Here is a 14,322-nt window from a genome sequence, read left to right as displayed (position 1 = left end):
TTGTAACATTCGATGAAAGGAAGCAAGAGAGAGTGAGAGAAAGAGAGAAAGAGAATTGAAATATCGATACAATACGATAAAAATGAACTATATTCGATAACTCTAAGCGGAAATCATCTGAAAAACATTCTATAATTGACCTAACATTTCATTAATCTTTTCGACCTTTTTCTGAGAGAAAAGTTGCTTGATTAGAGACACGGTTGTCGTTTGTCGAGACGAAGGAAAAACTCTTGACAAAAAAGAAGCAAAAGAAAAGCAGCGTTGGTCAACTCGACTCGTCGACTTGACTCTCGTTGACTTGATTGATTGACGATATCGTGTCGCATTCCTCGCAATGATTTTTTTAATAAAAAAAAAATAAGAAAAAAAATTGACAAAACTAATTTATAGTTGCAATGTCTCGCTTACGAAGAGGATTAACTCGACGAGAATTATCGATGAGATTGTAAATATAATAAATACAATATACGATATTTTATAACCAGAATTTCTAGTTTTACCATTTTTCATAGCTATTGGTTTAATTCATAAATCATTGCCGTTTTATTGTAATAAATTGCTTACTTATACCTTATATATATATTTATATGTATATTATATATTAAATATTACAGTAATAATAATTATACGTTTATATATTCAGTATCGTTTGTAACGAACTATTGTATACATATAAAACAAAAAAAAAGTGGAAGAAATGAAATGAATTCATACGTCTTGTAGCGGTCTGAGCTAACAATAAGCAACAAGTTTGAAAAGTAGATAATCGTTGGATCATACTTACTAGGAAGACAATCGAAAATCAATAATGGATAAGACGGCCGATAAGAAAACCAACGACCTTCGCATATGTGTATATATATCGAACGTTGTAAATAAGTACTTCGATGGGGAGAAAATCGCAACATCTTGATCATTGTTATCTATCAGTAAACAAAAATGTGCATTTTAAATTTGTAAAATTCATTGTAATATTCATCTTTTATCTATCACTATGTTGATCATCGAAATAAAAAACAATAAATTGAAAAATTTACTCATTTCTTATTTCACAAAAAAAAAGGAAACTCGTAAGATACTAATTAGAAAAGACTAGAAAATAGAATGGTGTATAGTAGTTATCGTTGTTCGAAGGGAAAAACTTCGAAACAAAGAGGAAGTTCAAGCAACGTGAAATAAAAAATTTCTCTCGCGATCAGTAGAGACTTGGGGAACAATTCGGAAATGTCGTCGACGACGACGTCGCCAACGAAATCGACGGCGTGAAACGGACGACGATGAGACGGTTAATTACGCGCTAATTAACGTCGAAAAGATCGTCTCTCGTTCGCCTTCTCTTTTTCTCTTTCCCTCTTTTCCATCGCCTAGTAATCTTTACGGACAGGAATGTAATTAGTTTTTCGAAATCAATGAGAACACGACGGCGTCGTGCTGTTCGCGTAAAAACCTCACGGAATTGCTTTTTACGTTCTCGTTCGACGAAACTTCCAATGGAATATCGTACATTCGATGAACGCGACAAACCAGTCGCATTGAGTACGTGGTTCAACGATAAAAAAAGACCAGAGCTATTTGGAAGATGGTAGGAAACGGGGTGTAAAAGGGATTTTAGAGGAGGTTGCTAGTGAAAATGGGATGGGTGATGCTCGGGAGATGGGACACGTCAACGTACGAAAACAATAGAACAAAAATGGCGGGCCGAGCGGAAAATTTTTGACCTCTCAACGATACCATTCTCGAATGGACTAGAGAATTTTGTCAAAAATACTCGCGAAATGATACGAATGGCAGTGCTGCTGGATAGACGGGGGCGAGGGATCAGGCGGAGAGGACAGGCAGAGTGTGGAAACGTGGAGAAAAGAGATTGGCTCTCGCTTCCGCGAGACAATAAAGGAGAATCCGAATAATATTTTCTGGCCGCGCTTCAACAAAAATAATCTCCTCCTCTGTGAGAAAGAGATTAAAGACGACGAGTCTCGAGGCTGCCGGTGAATCTTTTTTCTTTTTCTTTCTTTCTTTCTTTCTTTCTTTCTTCCTTCCTTCCTTCCTTTTTTCGTTTTTTTTTTTTGAAAAAATCCAAATAGCACGAGAAAATATTCTCACGGTTATACATATTATATCCACCATACATATATTTGTACATGCGTATGTTTCTACGTTGACGCAAGAAATGAAGAGGATCATGTTAGAAATATGGAGTTATTCCGCATGCAAAAATAAGATGTTACATTATCCGTTAACACGTTGAATGTCGTAAAAATCACAGATGACACATAGAAATACTGAAAGTATACTTTAATAAAAGTATAATGTTGAATTTCTCTGAATTTTTTATCTACTAACAGTTATGAAAAATATATTAAATGAATACGATAATCTATATAAAATCACATCGGGAGTCAATCTTTGTTATGTTAATTTCTGAATATATGTTTTCTATTTAACGTAAATTATGAAAAAAAAATTGTTTGGATCTCTCTCCCTCTCTCTCTCTCCATCTCTTTCTCTCTATCTCTATCTCTGGTCGTGATATGACTAGTATTCATAAAAGAAAGAGAGGAAGATCAAGATAGATGGACAGTAAATTAATCAGGTTAAACAATGAGATTTCCACAAGTGTTCTTTATCGTGTTCAGCTTTCTAAAAAAGAAGATTGACCTACGACTCTCTCTTTCTCTTTGTCTTTCTCTTTCTCTATCTCGAGTTTTCTCACTAGTCCAAGTGTCGCTTAAAAGCGTTAAACGACGAATCGACCAGCAGCGAGCCACAGGACGATTAATTTTGCAAATTAAAACATCTTCGTCGAGAGACAGCCGCTAAAAGAATTGTAATTCTACCATCGTGTCTTACAATATCTTCGCTTTTTCAATTATCCTCTTATTCCGACGTCCGCCAACAGCAGATCGTCATACTAAAGCATACTCTAACTTATTCACCAGATTTTTTCGACGAATCTTTTGAGAGATCTCTTTGGTAGAATTCTTTAACGATATTATATATATATATATATATATATATATATATACACACAAAATATTTCAACGTAATACTTGTGAATTAATTATTATAAAACCTATCGATAATTATTATATTCTATTACATATTAATTAATTACAATATTTTAATATTATATAATAATCTTAATATATGAAAATGAAAATAAATAATATAAATAATCATCGTTACATTAAAAAAAAAAATATTATTAATTCAATTACAGTTTTATATAAATTCGATATAAATAACTCTTCTGACGAAGCGAAGAGTATTAAGAAAACTTGGAGAAAAGAAAGAATCGGACGGCCAAGCAAATTTGTCAGAGTGGAAGCTGAAAAGTACTTTGAGAATGAGGTTGGCCAGCCAAAAGGGTTGATCCTAATATCTCCGAAAATGGGAAAAGACGAAAAATGAGGTAAAAGAGTAGGAGAAATTTAATGGTACGCATTCAATTGCCGTTCGAGTCCGAAAATTGCAGTACGCCCCGTTGATATCATCCCGATTACGTCACCGTGCGGAATAAACGCTTTCCGCGTAGAAGCACGCGTGCGCATTCATACATATATATGTATGTACGTCGTAGCAGAGATGATCCGAAGGAACCTTTTGCCGATGAAATACATACCGACGATTCGTTTGCGAAAAGGCTACCAGCTACGTGGCTGGTAAAGTAAATCCTTTACTCGACGTTAACTCGACTCAAGCTCGACCACGAAATCGGGTTAATCGATTTCCAGTTATCTTCTCCCTCTATACTTTTTCTCATGTATCGCTTGCAACATCCAAGCTAATGATTTTTTGCATCATCTTGCACCTCAAGCTTAGAGAAACTTTTAAACCTCTTCCCTCAACACTTTCTTTAACCTATTAGTATAAATCTATTATTAGATTTAGACTAAATAAAAAATAAAATATAAAATTTCTTGTTAAGTAATATGATTAGAGCAACTCTTTCCAATAATTTGATCTATATAATAAAAGAATGTGAAAATTTTGTAATAAAAATTCTATCGAAGCATTCGTATCTTCATATTCGTCTCTTACAAAGAGAAAAATTCTATATGAATCCGATACCACTGCAATTTCGATGGAGTATTGAGACCCATTGAAATGCGATCTCGACAAGTTATCGTAGTCGGTATCGTAAACGAGCGATCAGGTCGGTCACATTAATCCCAGGCAAACCGTAAATCGTGAGAGGTGGCCGTTACTTGCGTAAGTAAGCTCATAATCGTTTCGTCTGCTCCCCGAGAGAAAGAGACGGACAGAGAGAGAGAGAGAGAGAGAGAGAGAGAGAGAGAGAGAGAGAGAGAGAGAGAGAGAGAGAGCAAGGAAAAGGATAAAAGGGAAGTTCAAAGAGGCGCACGCGCCCTCGAACTTTGGAGAAATAGTAGACGAAACTAGTCTGACGTCACCCAAGGCGCTTCTACCCACCCTGGACCACGGAATGGCCCGGACTCGCTATTTAACGTGTTTACTCCATAGCCTCATTGAAGTTTCGAAAACGTGTCCTCGACTCCACCGACTTCAAAGACGAGTCCTGTCGTTAAGCCGTTTGAATATTTGAAGAACAAACGAATCTAACTTTCATTACGTTCTTTTCTCTTCTGTTGGAGGGAATGTTTGAAAATATCTTTATAAATTTTACAACGAAATTATCTATAAATTGTTTTGATATTTTGTCGATTTTCTATATAAGAAAGAAAAAAATAAACTTAATTAAAGAGATTTTAATTATCGTAAAATTACCACATCTAATAACCCTTGGACTACGATCTTTTTATTTTCTCTTTGTTAATCATATCCTCTCGGTAATGAGCATTTTCATATTGACTTTCTTTCGAATCCATTGGAAAGCTATTATTTTATTAATCTCCGGTTTTAAAATGAATTCTGACTAATAAATAAATCCCTAGGAAAACTAGAGTCCGATCCAAAAGTAAAAAAAAAAGTAAAAGAAAAAAGAAAAAGAAATAAGAAAAGAAAAAAAAGAAAGAAATAAACTGATGATAATAGACTCGAAGAAATACATACCTACGTTTGATATTCAATTTGAAGAATTTCTTCACCGTATCCTCTTTGGGAGTACCCTCGAACGTGTACGGGGTCATCAGGTCGTCACTGAAAAGGTCGCGATTTAAATCACATGGGCGGGGCTGAAGGTCCTGGATATCAACCAACAGTCGCCATCTGGAAACCGTATCATGAACCTATCAGTTATCATGGAGGGATTAAAAAAGAGTAGAAGAGAACGAAATCTCGAAAAGGAAGCGGTAAAATCTTGCATATCGTAGTTTCAAGCAGGTAATGAAACTCTCTTTCTCTTGAAAGATTTCGCTCTTTCTGTACTCTCTCTTTTATTTTGTATGTATATGTGTTTATGTGTGTGTGTCTGTATCTGTATGTGCGTGTGTGTATGTATATATGTATGTATGTATGCATATATGTATGTACATTCTTGTGAAAAATAAGAGTTCACGCACGATATATATTACTTTGCTATGTGCATCAACGGATTTATTCTTTTATCCAAGCTTACATTCCAACCTTTGATCTCAAAGTGAGTTATATGGTCCTTCATCATTTTTTTCCTTTCGCACAATACCAATCTCTCCGCTTCATTACTTTCGAAACGCTCAACCTCCCATTTTAAAAATTACCTCCTTCCTTTAACATTTTATAGATGATAACGTTTTTATGAAACGCTCGAGACTCATCAAATAATTTATCTTAGATGCAAAACTTAACAAATTTGTAAGGAAACGTCGTTAGAAATTTGTAGGAGCAAAAAAAGAAGTGATTCTTTTTTCATGGTACTTAATATTTAATCTTTTATATTTATATTTTTATTATATATACTTAATCTTATTAGTAATTAATATACTATATCAATAATAAAAAAATATTTCAAACCTATTACTATTGTAAATATGTTAGCATTCTAAAATTTTAGATAATTGTTAAATAGATATAAATCCTGTAATTCCGATTTTTGATACGTAATTTTTATTGTCTCCTATTATTGTGAATATATACCATGATGTCTTAAATATATTTTTGACAAAATTTCGAAAAATAAAGCAAATACTAATGTATAATAAATACACAAATATACGAATATCACTAAAACCAACCATTTCATATATCAAAAATTCATTTTATAATATAATATAAAAAATCCTTTTTATAATAGACTTTCCAACATTAGTCAAGTATCTAATCAGATACATTGAAAAAGTTACTTTTAATGATGCTTTATAATATACTATAACATTATTAGTTATTTTAGAAATATCATTCGAGTCTTCAAAATTTGATCGTCAATGATCAAAAAATAAACACATGATAACGTTAACATGTTATCTATCTTACTTATCTACATTTAATCGAAGCTTACCGTTAAATCACCAGCCGTGTTATATCCTGTACGCTTGTTGATGCATGTCTTCGCAGCGTTGTAAGCGTCATGATGTTGTTGACACGTATGGTTCCGCCAGCGATGTAGTTGGCTCGTGTATTATACGTTGTTCTATTAGAACATGTTCATCGAACCCTCAAATCAAAATTAATCGGAACAAGGCTTAGTTCTTATGAATCGTGATGTAAGGTTGACGAATTGAATGGTAGTAAGCCAAGTATAATAACAATATATATTCTTATGATACACTAATCATACTAATAACTCGCGTTATGTGATCTATTAGAGTTTTTAACTGTACTTTGGTAAAAAGTTTTTACTAGTACCTTGAGAGTTATTTAGTTACTAACTATCTGACAAGATGGTTGAAATAATTTGAAAAAAAAAGCAAAAAGGAAAGGTAAAACATGCAGGAAAATTTTCCAAGTAAAAGTATGCGGAAAGGGAAGTAGTGATCTATTATTGACTGTAGATGTATTCAAATAGTTCGTTTAGTATGCTTAAATAATCGTATGTGCAATCCCTCTTTTTAGATGATAGCACTGCTGAATGTATAAAAAAAAAATAGTTATTTTATCTCTTAAAATAACTATTTTTATAGCTTCCAGACAGCCACATGTCTCGCTTAATCTACGAACCTACCTCTTGTTTATTGTCTGGTTTTCCATATTCTATTAAACTACAAGCTTAACTAGAAATGTTTAAAACTTGAACAATAGTGAGCAATGTATTTTTTATTCAACGAATTTTCACGGTTCAACGAATTCTCATGGTCAAATAGTCTGCATAATAATATATGACCCTTAAGAGAAAGTTTAAGACCCACAATAACGCGTTTCAAGCATGTTTCTACGATATGCATTTCATATATAAATGCAACATAGTTATAGCTTTTCGACTACAACGATTCCTATCAACGATACGAACGAATATGAAATAGTTTGATAACTACTCTGCACCTTTTTCATTTTTATCTCAATATAAATTTATTGTTGTCATTCTCGATGTATGCATAACATAAAAAGAAAAAAACTGACTCGTTCTTCCCCAATTACATTCGTTATAATATATGTATGTTGATCTAGAAGAAACGTACAAAATAATATATACACATCAAAATCGAACATATGTCTTATCTATAAGCTGGATGTTGCTGAAATATTTAAACTATTAACCGATCCTTACATATGTTCAAAAGCTTGTTCTTGCCAAACTTGATTTTTTTTATTTTTAATCGCTGCTATATCTTTAAATGTTTATAGATTATTAATAATATCTTTATATAAAATAAATTGAAAACAAAGTTCATTAACATTCTTATGGTTAATATAAATAGAAAGATATTCGATGTAATGTGCATATCTAACAACTAACGATTTACGCTTTCTAGCAAGACTTCGAATTTTAATTAAAGTTTTTTATTTTGATCATACTACAGGATCTACCGGGTATCCATATTCTAAAGACTTGCTACATAATTCTTCTTCAATGGAATTATTTACAGATATATATTTTATTTACCAAAACCATAGTGAAATATTTAAATAATTTGATTGATACTAATTAATTGGCGTGTTAACGATTCAACTAGATCTTACAAAATGTCCTATCTTTCATGTCATATTTTTCAAAATCTAAAGCTTTACTTATTTACACCTCTGTATCATACACTTGGTAAGAACAATATGGGACGAAAAACAGCGGTCACTCACCGATGTATATTATGTGTAAGTACATATGATGTATGCATGCAATATTTGTCTATGATTTACCTCATGAATATTCGCGTGTGTGTAATTTGCAAATGTATGATGAATGCATATGCAGGTGCATTTGCGAAAAAAATGACTCCAATATATAAAGATAGTGAAAAATGTAGAGATACAAAGTATAGATCAATATCTTTCCAATTTCCAACGTTAGTAAAATTTTTGAAAAGATTTTGCATAAAAGATTAAGAAATTTTTTAAATAAAAATAATATAAAGCTCGTCGTTCAGCTGTTAACATTTATTCCTTATAAACTACTCAATATTTTTTAAAACCGATTTTTTCGAGAATGGCTGAGAGTTACTACTGCGACAAATTAAAGTCGGAGTACAGACCTTCACGTACTATAAATATAAAAATATTACAAAAATCCGGTTCACTTAACTTTTGCTTGGAAGATCGGAAATTGTTAATATTAATATAAATTATATTGTTAATTAAATATTAATAAATAAATGTGTATTATTTTCTTATATTCAAAAAACGAAAAAAACTTTTCGATAGATCTAATAAGTTAATGAATATTGTGGAAGATAACGAGTGCATACGTGCAGTATTATTTAAAACGTATAGAACACGTGTTATAACTTTACATTTATATCGGTATTCCTATAAGTAATAAGGCAAATTCTATCGAATTTTAAATACGTCAATTAGAATGTCATTAATACGAAGCCTCGCTTCGAATTCGTGGTACACCGATTACCCAGGCATAGTCGATCGATAACATGCCCAAGTTCGAAATATTTCATTATCCTGGGGATCCGTTAGAAAATAGCCAATTAACAAGACAATTACAGACTCTACGCAAATTCGCCAACTCCTAATTCATTTGCGGTGTTACCGAACCGTTACTCGGAGACTCATTAAAAGTAACATTCCCTCTGAATAAGCATCTATTGTGATAAAAGACAACATAAAATAAAGTGAGTGAAATAAACATCTGTTGTTCTATTAATTGTTTTCGTAAAAAAAAAAGAATAAAATAAAATAAAAGAAAAGAAAAACATTACCTAATTAAACGAATATTATCTAACGATGTGCTTACAAAAGGAATGGTATCGCAAAAGTCATTGGATCATTCTTATTCTCTTTCTGTGCTCCATGTGCTTAGCACATGGGTCAAGGGTGAAAAATATCACCCATGGAGTATCGAGGCACATTCGATCCATCGGATTTCCCGAGGGTAGCGGCATAGGGGTATAGTAAATCAATCATTCATTTTCCATCGACTAATGCGCCTCAACTTGGAGAACATCTCGTTTGCTTCAAATTGATGTCTCCGTGTGTGATTTTCTATCGATTCGGATGCATGGTCTCTTGCTTATATAAAATATTTAATCTATTAAATATCAATAAAACTAAAAATAAGACTAAATTAAACCAAAGAAAAATAAAAAAAGACATTTCATTGTTTGAGCATCGTTTAATTTGTACAGTATGATTATATTAATTACATCGGAAAAACATTAAAAGATAAATCATTTCGGATTCAATTGTGCTATTTATATATCCTAGTAAAATTGTATTTTTATAAATTTCCTTTTTTTCGTTTTTTTATCTTTCACGTAATTAGTTTTTTCGAAAGATATTCTACATAAAAAACTTAAACGATGCTACTATAAATGCATATACAATTAATCGATGTTGTTTTCAGATGTTTTTTGCTCTTGGCGTACCGATTGACATCCCCGACAAGTCCATACTATTCTCCTTTTATTTCGAGGCAAATTATGGTCTACCAAGCGATTGGAATTCGAGCTATTACACCGAAGTAGAACATTTTAAAAGACGAGGTCTCAATAGACGATTGATCTACGATGTAATCATAAAGAAACTAGAAAGGTAACATTATCCTATTCCTATATCCTATTGTTGTCATGATTTTAATATCCGAAATTAATGTAAATATACAAATATATATACAAATATTGAATAGAAATCGATATAATCATTTTTCATAATTACTTAATTTCTATAAAATTATAATTTCCACGATTACAGATCTTACGGTTATTGAGATAATTATATTGAAGTAATTTACGTATACTTTATTAAATTTTTAAAGAATTATTTATGTTTCTCTCTCTGATAGTAGCGGCTATTCCGGAAAAAATTGTTTGTTAAAAACAATTTGTGAGATTGGTAAATACTCGTTGAAAGGAAATGGACTTCTCGGAGATATCGTCCGGATTTTATTTGCGTGAGTTACCTTAAAATTGTAAATTGACTTTCTAATTTGTTTTCAATCCGTTTCTATATCTTTATTTAACATAAATCGTTTAATCGCATCGTTGCATCTTTACAAAGACCTTCCAGTTCACAAGAGGAAAATCTTCCGGACGAAATAATTAAAGCAGAATTCGAGGAAAATTGCAATCGACGTTATAAGGACTGCGAGAAGAGCCTGTTGGATATTATAAGCTCTTTTGTACATGACGTGGGATAACAAGAAACTTTAATTAAATTATTTATCTATTAAACAAATGATTTACCATCGAAAAATTTCAATATCCTTCTTGTCTTCTCTATTTCCTGCAACTTCAACTCCTTTATTATAATATTATATGCGAGAACATATTAATATAAGAAATAAAACGATTGTTATCTTCGTAAAACTATCATTTGTGAGATAATCATCTTTATATAAATCGCGAAGATGGCAATTTTTAAATTAATCTAAACTATACCCTAATAAAGGAAAAATCTTTCTTTCTCTCTCTTTCTTTCTCTCTCTCTCTCTCTCTCTCTCTCTCTCTCTCTCTCTCTCTCTTTCTCTCAATTGCATTGATATTGTTAATACGATAAAGATTTGAAATAACAAAATATACACGTCGCAGAACAATTCGTAATATAAATGCCACGTTCTTCTAATTCTAACTTTTATTACATACTGTCGAAGATATTGTTCTATCCACTTGACCCAATGTTTGCATATTGTGGGTTGCGCTTGAAGAAGTGGGTAACATTCTCGTAGACCAAAAAGGTAATCACAGTTGCTGGGGTCACTCTCATAAGGTTGACACTAAGACCCTTGTAAAATCCACGCCAACCTTCACACCTGTAACGAACCACCAGCAATATAATTTTTTGATGATCACCACTACAATAATTTTTCAATGATGTTTATTATCTCGTTTCTTTTTTCTTTCTTTTTTTTTTGTTACAGAATCTAAACCCGCGTACGATTCTTGACATTCAGAATCAGTTCGAATATAATAAACGAGAAATTCGTTGTCGTTAATACAAAATTATGTTACATTCGTTCTTATATTTCTAATATCTTGTCAATAAAACATTAAAATCATTATATGAGTTTTACAAATGAGACATTCAAAAATCGTACTGCTGGTGGTTTAATAAATTTACCTCATAAATCTACATATATCGGAAATAAAACTCAAATCGTTAAGTGCAAATGCCTTTTCTATCACTTTTATGCTTCTTCATTTTCTATGTGTACCCCTACGTTCAACTTTATTTAATAAAGATATACAACAAAATACGTATACGTATGTATATCGATTACGACGCAACACGTTTTCACATTTACCGAAAGAAATAGTACATCTACGAAACGGATCAGATTTTTCGAATCTATCCATCAATACTTTTGGCCTATATCTTATTTTACATTTACAATGAATGTTTCGTACAATATATATTCTCTATACTTTGAAATAATATACCAAAGGTAAAGAATATACAAATGCGTTTATTGTATCGCTTTGCTACCTCGTGAGCAATCTGTATTGCATAAATAAAGCATTTTGAGATTATTGATCCAATTCTTTTTTCATCCTTCCTCCATATCACATTTCGTTAATACACAAGACATGTAACTTTACATAGTTTTTTCATTTTCGAACATCTATTTTTTTACTTATTGTATCCTAATGAATGTGTACAAACGTATAATTGGGACATGTGTGCATATTTTAATAAGAAAAAAAAACGATCGTATTTACGTATAATGGCCAATTTAAAGCCAAGCAAAATGTTTGCACTGTACATAATTTTATTCAATCTTCCACAACATTAAATAAAATAAATGGATGTCTCCTCGACTTAGTGCATTTATCCTTTCAGAACTAAACTTTATTTAAACCTATGAAAACTGATATAAATAAATTCATCCTATTATGTACACAAAAGTGTGACATTGAATCATATTGCTATCCTTCATACATTTAGAGTACCAGACTCTAAGACACAAACATATTGTTTTTCTAACTTCTTGCTTCTATATTATCAAAGTCTGTTGTTCTTTATTTAACGATAACTCGTTTCCAAAACTAACGCGTATTAAAATATGTGCATTTATTCGTAATCTCAAAATAATATGAACATAAAAGATTTTAGTAAATTCCTAATTTATAACCAATGAATTAAAGCAACAATTTGTGCGTAATATTATACAAATATGATTAAAAGAAAATTAGATAAACAAATTTTTAATTAAATAAGCAGAAAATATTTGGGTAAAAAAAAGTTATGTATGCTCTTTTAATACCTTGTTACTACTTAATTATTATTATCGTATTTTTAATGAACAACGTAAGTTGCGAATGAGAATTTAACGTGAAAATGTCTCTGTATAGATAATTTATAGTTAAAACTAAATTTAAATATTACGAAACAAAGTTTGTGTAATCTTTTGCTAACTATTCCGTGCTATTGACAGATTAAATAATTAATATTTTGTTCATAGTCATTTCTTCTTACGATTATCATTCACATTATTTTTCATACGCTTCTATGGTTCGTTCTTATTTTTTCAAATATTAATAGATAATGGTTATTGTTACTATCATAATCGAACTATCATTTACTAATCCCTTTGTAATTAAAGCATTTTCAACTAAAACCAGTTTAGTTGAAAGTAAAAGCATATTATAATTTTTTTTCTTTTTTCTGTTTTTTTTTTTTTTTTTTTTTTTTTTTTTTTTTTTTTTTTTTTTTTTTTTTTTTAATAAACTGGTAATTGTAATAAATAAAGTAAGTGGGCTCTCTCTCTCTCTCTCTCTCTCCCTCTCTCTCTCTCTTCCTCCCTCTCTCACCATATCTCATTCATATAAAATAAAAGTGCACCGCTTAAATCTTCTTCCAAACCAATTATAAACTGCAATATGTAACAGAATTTAGATTTAAGCGTCATTTTGGTTAAAGTACATCGTTAAATATGAGTGGAGATTGTCAGAGTTTAACATTTATAAATTTAAGATATACTTTCTTTTTGGGAATATTAGAACCAAAAGTAAAATGACTAAATATTTAATTTAAATAATAACAGTCTCTCAAAGTCGCAGATAAAATAATAAATGAATAAATAAAAACCTATATTAGTCTATTGTATCTATGTTTCGTAGCATATGCCATCACAACTTTCACAAACTCTCGTGTCTCTAATTATAACCTAAAATTACCTAACAGCATGCACGAGTATTATGAAATAGTAATAGCACATACTATTTACAATTGATAATATCATCTTCTTAATGAAAAATAAGTCAGGATGATAATATCAAAGTTAGAGAGTAAAATCTCGATTTTCTTTATCCGCACAACATTAGCAGATTTTTCACAGTGTTTAAGAATAATCTTAAATAATGAGATAGGAAATTTTTTAATTATTTTATGTGCTCTCGGCCAAACGACACATCGTGATGCGAGATTGTGTTATTAATTCATCTTTTAAAATCGAAAACAATCAGAGTGTGTCGTAAAACATAATTGTTTTTGTCATGAATGAAGTAGCTAATCATTTTATATCTGCAATTACTTAAAACATTTTATATCATCATTTCACTCGATACTTTTTTTTATCTCCCTCTGTGTGACCAGAGAATGAAACATATTTGACTTCTTTTATAGTCACACTTCTTTCAACATCCTACATTTATATACATTCATATTAGGAATCGATAATTAATGTTAATACCATTGATGTGTTATATAATTGTTAAAATCTAATGCGCTATGGCAGAAGCATCCACATAATGAAGTGCACTGTTTGTGTGAAAACTTATTAAAAGATGTTTATACGATAATACTGATCCTCTTTTAAGTAATTATTAAGAAATGTTTTTATTTATAAAAAAAAAGGAGAAAAAAGAAAATAAAACAATGACAAAC

The 14,322-nt window shown here is 30.9% G+C and overlaps 2 protein-coding genes across 12 annotated transcripts in view; one reads left to right on the top strand and one right to left on the bottom strand.

Annotated features, from left to right (window-relative positions):
- Positions 1-14,322, bottom strand: part of LOC124429418 (mitochondrial folate transporter/carrier) — a 39,219-nt gene that overhangs the window by 20,302 nt on the left and 4,595 nt on the right. For 8 of the 11 annotated variants that reach the window (XR_006943443.1, XR_006943445.1, XR_006943444.1 and 5 more), the window contains exons 7-9: positions 11,082-11,248; positions 6,398-6,553; positions 5,035-5,190 (exon numbers count right to left, since the gene is read on the bottom strand). Coding sequence is in view for 1 of the 11 variants with exons in the window: in XM_046974680.1 (XP_046830636.1) it covers positions 11,098-11,248 (151 nt within the window). In the remaining 10 variants the exon portion in view is untranslated. Of the gene's footprint in view, positions 1-5,034; positions 5,191-6,397; positions 6,554-9,593; positions 11,249-14,322 lie in introns of those variants that run through there. The other 3 variants (XR_006943446.1, XR_006943441.1, XM_046974680.1) reach the window with 3 other exon arrangements.
- On the top strand, positions 6,588-10,636 carry LOC124429422. The gene is made up of 4 exons (XM_046974685.1): positions 6,588-9,387; positions 9,845-10,032; positions 10,283-10,390; positions 10,498-10,636. Exons 1-4 carry the CDS (start codon positions 9,226-9,228, stop codon positions 10,634-10,636), a joined length of 597 nt encoding a protein of 198 aa, XP_046830641.1. The 5' UTR covers positions 6,588-9,225.

This window comes from Vespa crabro, chromosome 15, assembly GCF_910589235.1.
Source record: "Vespa crabro chromosome 15, iyVesCrab1.2, whole genome shotgun sequence".
Lineage (NCBI taxonomy): Eukaryota > Metazoa > Arthropoda > Insecta > Hymenoptera > Vespidae > Vespa > Vespa crabro.
The sequence above is the reverse complement of the archived record's forward strand: the minus strand, read 5'-3'. Positions and strand labels throughout refer to the sequence as shown.

What these genes read in the sequence shown, in the direction of transcription:
- LOC124429422 (XM_046974685.1), top strand. Translation starts at nt 9,226, where the DNA reads ATGTGCTTACAAAAGGAATGGTATCGCAAAAGTCATTGGATCATTCTT. An exon ending in CCGAGGGTAGCGGCATAGGG is followed by an intron (nt 9,388 to 9,844) that starts GTATAGTAAATC and finishes TGTTGTTTTCAG; the next exon opens with ATGTTTTTTGCTCTTGGCGT. An exon ending in ATCATAAAGAAACTAGAAAG is followed by an intron (nt 10,033 to 10,282) that starts GTAACATTATCC and finishes TCTCTCTGATAG; the next exon opens with TAGCGGCTATTCCGGAAAAA.